This window comes from Daktulosphaira vitifoliae, unplaced genomic scaffold (assembly GCF_025091365.1).
Source record: "Daktulosphaira vitifoliae isolate Bord-2020 unplaced genomic scaffold, ASM2509136v1 Scaffold_1, whole genome shotgun sequence".
Classification (NCBI taxonomy): Eukaryota; Metazoa; Arthropoda; class Insecta; order Hemiptera; family Phylloxeridae; genus Daktulosphaira; species Daktulosphaira vitifoliae.
In genome coordinates this window covers 65,177,900-65,185,560 of record NW_026099572.1, presented here as the reverse complement: position 1 = coordinate 65,185,560, position 7,661 = coordinate 65,177,900, and the positions used below count along the sequence as shown (strand labels likewise).

At 27.8% G+C, this 7,661-nt stretch overlaps 1 protein-coding gene across 1 annotated transcript; it reads right to left on the bottom strand.

Annotated features, from left to right (window-relative positions):
- Positions 1-235: 235 nt before the first annotated feature.
- On the bottom strand, positions 236-2,931 carry LOC126896257 (uncharacterized). Its single transcript, XM_050668899.1, has 3 exons — positions 2,745-2,931; positions 1,797-1,919; positions 236-1,516 (listed from the first exon to the last, which is right to left on the bottom strand). Exons 1-3 carry the CDS (start codon positions 2,766-2,768, stop codon positions 557-559), a joined length of 1,107 nt encoding a protein of 368 aa, XP_050524856.1. The 5' UTR covers positions 2,769-2,931; the 3' UTR covers positions 236-556.
- Between the last annotated feature and the right edge of the window lie 4,730 nt (positions 2,932-7,661).

Here is a 7,661-nt window from a genome sequence, read left to right as displayed (position 1 = left end):
AAATTTAGTAGATTGAAAATCTTTGAATATTCACACCTATATAGAATATTTTTTAATAATAAGTAAAATAATTTACAGCATTATTTATGTAACGAATAATGTAGAGACATTTATAGCTTTTTGTACTGAATGAAATGTTTCACTTTTATAATATCATTAAAAAATTATTTCGTTAAAACTACTTTGGTAATTTAAAACATCTAGTAATATTATTTATTATGTAATACTACTTCGCTTTATTGTTGCATACCATGAATTTCTATAATAATTTTTACCAACAACAAAATAAAAACATTTTCTTTGTTAATTTTAATTTATTAACTAGAATAACGCGTAAAAAACTACTAATAAAGAACACCATACTGTACAAATACATTTAAAAAAAATGAACAATAACAACAGACAAAAGTAACACAATAGAAAGGGAGCAGTCTTAAATAAGTAATCCTCATTCGTGTGATAATTTTAACTACCTAATAACACGAGCCTAATAATATAAACAAGATTCAATTTTATAATTTTTTATTAATAATCTCTTATGGTTGACGACGTTTCACTAATAATTGTAGTCGTCGTATTGCTGTTGTAGTGTTGCTGTCTCTTGACCTCCTCCATTTTCGTTCGGGGCACTCGTCTCTGGTGAAATCTCAGCTGACTGTCTTTTTTGATGTCTGAGAGCATCGTTGACATCTTCGATGTGGATCACTTCGAGCGGCTGTTGTTGTATCTTAACATCATCTTGGTTTTTCCCATCGAAGTTGTAATCATTAGCGTAGTCACTGAACTCACGCGGCGTCTCTAATTGTTGAACACTTTCAGTCGTTTGCGCCTGTTCGGAATGAAAAACGTCACTGTTTTGCAAGTGTGCTGGCAAATTCACCATCACTTCGGTGGGTTCTGACGATTGTTGTTGAATGCTCAATGGCCCGTCGTAGTACGATGGCTTTTCCGAATGTCCTTCCTGATCAAAATACTCGAAACCGTTCAATCGTTGTGACGCTTCCGCGTTGACCGAATGAAACCCAGGAAACTGTTCGAACGGCCTGTAATCGGCCGACTGCTGCGGTTGATATTGTAACCGTTGTTTTTTGTTATAGTTAGCTGTCGGATGCGGTCGATGTTCCACCGTGTTAGTGATTACCTGTTTCTTGTAGTGACCAGCCCGTTCCGGCGTCGATTTCTTGAAGTGATGCGGCTGTTCTACCCGCTGTTTATTATAAAATGTGTTTAAAGGCTGTTTGTACGCGCTACTCTGTTCTTCCAAGTGGTTAGACCCGAAGTCGTGTTGGTCTTCCTCTCTGTAATTGTCCTGACCTCCTTTGTACACATACGTGACGTGCGCATTGAATCCGCTGTGCTTATCTGCCGTGTACTCGACAATACGCAGATGACCGTCCGGCTGCATTAGCGAGTACGATCCCTTCACTGCGTCGCCGTCCCTATGCTCCCAATGGTTTTTGATATCGTGGGTTTTAGGGTCGTGCACCCAATAACCGAATTTATACAAGGGGGCAACCTTAGAAAACAAAATGTTCGTTAAATACGTCATTTTTGAACTAAGAGAATAAAAGTTCAAATATCGGTAAATTTAATCTCATCACTTCAAAATTCAGAATACATTTTTATTTTATTTTTAAGTAATAACGCCAAGTGTTATTACAAAAAAACGTCAACTAAAAATGTAAAAACTTATTGCTCTATTTCAACGTCAACCATTCTAATTCGTTATAAATTTTAATTGTAAAAAAAAATATGCTTGTGTTTCATATATCGTATCTACACAATAAGCAACTCACGTAGTGGTCTTCCTCGTGGTATGGAGAAGTATGTTCCCCGCGGTTATTTTGTTCATCTAGCTCATGATTATATTGACACAAGACAATTGGCACTGCGACGAAAATTATGTACGCACCAAACACCTAAAATGGATTTATAGACTTCGAATTGAATTCAGGTTTAAAAAACGAATAATTCAATAGTGTCTATTCACATTGAGTTTTGCCGTTACTTGTTGGATTAATTAAAAACTCTTTATCGTTTTAACGCACGAGAATTACCGAACGATATTTTATATCAAAATACACGCTGTGTAATAACTTTTCTTCTTTAGTATTGTAAGCATTTTTCATAATACATTTTAAGTAGTGAATTGAATATCAATTTTTAATAAAGTCATTTGAAAATTAAACTAAACATTCATGTCAAATTCTAATAAATTATTTAAATATTAATTAAATCTATTTAAAATTGTTTGGGAATCTTTTCAATTGTTATTTACAATGTACATAATAGATGTTCAAATCCTATCTCTAACTGCAGTAAATCACAATTTATTTGTTTAACCAAGTAAATTGTAAATAGTTTAGTACTCAAAATTATGAAATTAAGATTTCAAAAACATTAAAACGATTTACCTGACTTCAAATAAACATACGATTTTAAAAATTATAATTATCTACAAACGTTTAAGTTTAATCGAAACAAATTTCTTTTTTGTATACTTTTTTTTTATAGAAATTCTTCATTACGATTAAAATAATTAATAATTATTCCTATTGGAATAACTATCAATCTAATAACGAAGAAAACTTCAGTTTTACATAGAGTGAGTTATTTTAAGAAATATTTTAGATTTTTCATCATTTCATTTTAAAACTAAAATTGCTTGTACTAACTAAATTTGAACTAAATTACAAAATATTTTGTTAAATTTTATGTATCATAAAATGATTCATTTAACTCACTTGGAAAATTTTGACAGAATTCATATTTCTTTAATGTGTAGAAAAAAATGTATTCAAGTTCAACTTATACAGCACGTGTTTGATAACGACAATCAACAGAATCGTGTGTTCGAATTTTCTTATTTTCAATAAAACGCGTTCCAGAGTTGACAATTTTGAGGTGATATGATCTATGACTGCCATCCATGTGTGTCCGGCAATTATGTATCACTTATTTTTCCCTCCATTTCGCTTTTACATATCGAATAACCCCACATTTGAATTTTCTTTGCTACCAAATGACATAATAACGTGGAGAAATACAGAGGTGATAAGTATCCATCACATAATGGTTACGTCATGATATTTTCGACTTATCTATATTTTAAAGATAAAAATATTTTCATTTTTATCTGTTACAATTCTAATATCTTATGCTTAAGACTGTCCCTTTATTCCTAATCCTCCTAATTTGCTAGGTAATATTCAACAAAATCAAAGCCACTCCAATGTAAACGATAAAGTATTATTGTTAAACAAAAAAGGATGACAATAGTGTTAACCAATTACCAACTGTGATTGCTGGTATATATATTTTAATAAAAAAAGAAACTAAGTTTATTCAAATGATTCACTACTTCAATTAAATATTTTTTTAGTAATTAAAAATACTGATTATATAAGAAAAAAAATTATTTAAATAACTCTTTTCTGTTTTAATTTGGTGACTAAAATTACCATTAATTTTTTTTAACAATTATTGAAAGAATTTAAAGCTTTTCATCGCTTTGCGTAAAAAATTTATTTAAACTTAATGAAGTCACTTTGACCAAATTAAGGATTACATTTGGACTTAAATGATTCAACAAAGGTTGTTCAACTTAGAATTTCGTCAATTTTGTTGTAAATAATCATTATAAAATTAATAAAAAAGACTATCTGACTATAAATTTAACTAATTATTTTTTGAATGACACTTATACTTCAAGTATTCTAAGCGGTTCATCCATAATCCAGATCCAAAATTTGTGTTGGCCTATGGTTTCACTTGTATAATAACATTAATATTAATTTTTTACACATATATTTTCAATAAAAATTTCTTGTTTTAATGTTAGTTTTAATGTTTCTCTTATAATAATATTTTTGGTATTTTTTAATTTTATAATTTCTTGACATATCAGTTACTAATCACTTTTAAATTTATCCCTTATACCATAACTAGGGTATCAACTTAATTTTTTTAAACGGTAACTTTTGAACCAGTAGTTCAAGAGTCATGATTATTTTTATACCCTAGAGAGAGAGTAGCAGCACTACAGAGTGATACATAATAAAAAACCCAGCACAGGGGGGTCGCGGCACAGTGGTGACGTGGCATAGTTGGATCAAGTATAATGATATCTGACAGTGATTAAAATCACTATCAAAAAAAAACGCTTCGATGCAAATCTTTAGATAGTGTTTAATTTTAAAAAATTGGTGGATTATTCCAAAAGCTTCATAAACTGCTAGTTCCTTATTAATATCCTGATTAAGACAAAGTATGTCGAATAAAAAAGAGATTATTAGAAAATAGTATTTCCCATAAAAAAATTATATTGATCAATACACTTTTCAATAAGTTATAGCATTATAATGTTAAAAATGTAAAAAATAAAATTGAGAATTTTCACACAATAATAGCATTTGGTAGCCATTTTCACCTTGAAGATAAAATAAAGTCCGAAATTTTTTTTTTCCATGATAAAGTATATTACATTAGCTTTAATTTAAGATATATATAAAAGTGTCAGACTTTCCGGAACACTTTCAAAATTTAAGTTGAAAAAGTCAATTTTTTGTGAAAAAGTTGTCATTTTGAATCCCCCCCTGTAGGCAGGTAAAAAGTCAGATTTATAAAAAAAATATACCAAATGATAGGTAAAGACATCATGCATCTACAAAAAAAAGAATTATATTGATCCATACATCTTTCGAGAAGTTATAGCATTATAAAGTTAAAAATATAAAAAAGAATTTTTTTACAAAAATCGTATTTTTTTTATTAAGTTTAATGTCTGTTTTCACCATGAAGATAAAATAAAGTCCGAAATTTTTTTTTACCATTATAAAGTATATTACATTAGCTTTAATTTAAGATATATATAAAAGTGTCAGACCTTCCGGAACACTTTCAAAAGTTACGTTGAAAAAGTTCTACTTTCTATATGCATTTTTATGTTTTGAATCCCCCCTGTATTTAGGGAAATGGTCCGATTTAAAAAAACAGTATGTCGAATGAAAGATCTATATAAATACTACTTCTCATAAAAAAATTGTAATGATTCATTCATTTTTCAAAAAGTTATAGCATAATAAAGTTAAAAATGGAAAATACAAAATCGAAAATTTTCACACAAAAATAGCATTCGGTAGCCATTTTCACCATGAAGATAAGATAAAGTCCGAAATTTTTTTTTACCATTATAAAGCATATTACATTAGCTTTAATTTAAGATATATATAAAAGTGTCAGACCTTCCGGAACACTTCCAAAAGTTAAGTTGAAAAAGTTCTATTTTCTATATGCATTTTTATGTTTTGAATCCCCCCTATATTAAGGCAAATGGTCCGATTTAAAAAAATAGTATGTCGAATGAAAGATCTATATAAATACTACTTCTCATAAAAAAATTGTAATGATTCATACATTTTTCAAAAAGTTATAGCATAATAAAGTTAAAAATGGAAAATACAAAATCGAAAATTTTCACACAAAAATAGCATTCGGTAGCCATTTTCACCATGAAGATAAGATAAAGTCCGAAATTTTTTTTTTTCATGATAAAGCATATTACATTAGCTTTAATTTAAGATATATATAAAAGTGTCAGACCTTCCGGAACATTTTCAAAATTTAAGTTAAAAAAATTAATTTTTTGTGAAAAAGTTGTCATTTTAAATCCCCCCTTGTGGGCAGGTTAAGGGTTAAATTTATGAAAAAAATATACCAAATGAAAGGTAATGATATTATGCATCTATATAAAAAAGAATTATATTGATATGTTTATTTTTGAAAAAGTTATNAAAAGGGAATAAAAAAAAAAAAAAAAAAAAAAAAAACACATCTTAGTAAAACCAATACCTTCTCAGCTTCGCATCGAAGCTAAAACTAATATAATATACACCTTAACTGCAGTCTATATTTTAAAATGGTATAAACTTCAGAAATAATGTGTCAAAAGTAATTATCAAACAGTAATTTTCTTAGTTGGATAATTTTCTATTTTATTATTTTTCAAGATAAATGTATGTTGCCATTAAAAAAATCCAACTTATCATAGATAAGGGATAGATGCAGAAAATATTTAATCACTCAAAAATCGATAAATAAATAATATTTAAATAAATTATTGTTATTTTAGGAGAAATTTAGTAACTAATGATAAATCAATCGCTGTACTATCGGCTTAGCTTGTTTTTATATCGATAATCGACATGGTCAATGTGATTACTTTATTTTGTTTATGTTTAGCTTTTGTTGTTTTCGACATTTTTGGCATTTTACTCTTTATTTTTCTGTGTCGACAATTTTCAAATATGTCGAATGTGGCTTCTTTGCATATTATATAGCTATCATTATTATTTTGACTTCTATTTTTTTTGGTATATATTTCAGTATATCACATATTACAAATAGTTAATTTAACATGTCCACATAGTTACACTATAATTTGATATAACAATGGTCACTACAGCCGTTAGTTTCATAAACGAGTCTAGTGATTAAGTTTGTACCATTCTTTGTTTCACATCAAATGTGCTAATGCGCATAAAAATACGTGTATTTATATAAAAATACTCAATGTTAAAGTAATCATAGGAGTATTTTAATTTCCGTTGTGACTGTGTCGTAATAGTTGGTGTCAGAAACACGTTATACGACTGCTTTCTTTTATGTCTCAATGAATTAGGTTTAATAAATATTTTAAATTATCGACAACATTGATTTAGGACATGTATTAGTTTTAATTATATTTTGTTTTTTTTCCGAATTAATCTTAGAAAATTCGCTTAAAAATAGAAGCAACATTTTACTAATATTAAACAATTTTTATCGATTAATAATGATTTTTTGATGTAATACAATTACACTTAATTAATAATTTGTTGTAAATTATAGTTTTATTTAATTTTTGGAAAAGTTACATTGTTAAATCGTTATTCCACTAAAATATATCAAAATAGATATTATAAATCTCTATTATCACAGAAGTATGTGAAAAATGTATTGTTAGACTGAATAAATGGATGTTAAATAACATTTTCTTACAGTTAGCTGCTATTGTTTCTACAATTATTGGATGGATTAGTGTACTGTATATATTCTATTATTAGTAATTATTATAAGTAGATATACGTATTAGTACAAAAACAATGCTACGTTATTTTCCGGTAAAGTTTTTTCGCTATACAACGTGATTCCCTTAACAACCTCTCACGAAATATCTTCGAAAATATGAGAGCTAATCATTATTTTATTTTTTATAAATAGTGGTTGAGCTGCTTTTCCGATGGCAACCCCAATTATTTTTATATCATTAGATTTATTTACGAATGTTTAAAGCTTAGATTAGAGACGTTTTAAGCAAATAGTGTACATATTTTAGAAAAACGAAATCTTTATTGCGTTATAAATTGATAAGCTCTATCGGTTTATAATATAATAAGGCATATAATTTATTATATTTTATATGAACCGATAATATTCATCAAATACGACATGATAATGTGGCAGTCTTTTAAAAATAGGTACACTTTTTTATTGATCACCCCTAAACTATAAGCAGCTGTATTTCGTAAATAAGTCTGATGATATAAAACAAAATTGGGATTAAATCGAAAATAGATACGAGTTTAAGCTATATTGTTAAAAAATAAAATAATGTGAAGCTC

Bases quoted from the DNA above. Each gene is read 5' to 3' on its own strand.
- LOC126896257 (XM_050668899.1), bottom strand. From the start codon at position 2,768: ATGAATTCTGTCAAAATTTTCCAA. The intron at 1,920-2,744 runs GTGAGTTAAATG...AATCCATTTTAG, and splicing joins ATTCTGTCAAAATTTTCCAA to GTGTTTGGTGCGTACATAAT. The intron at 1,517-1,796 runs GTGAGTTGCTTA...TTGTTTTCTAAG, and splicing joins ACCACGAGGAAGACCACTAC to GTTGCCCCCTTGTATAAATT.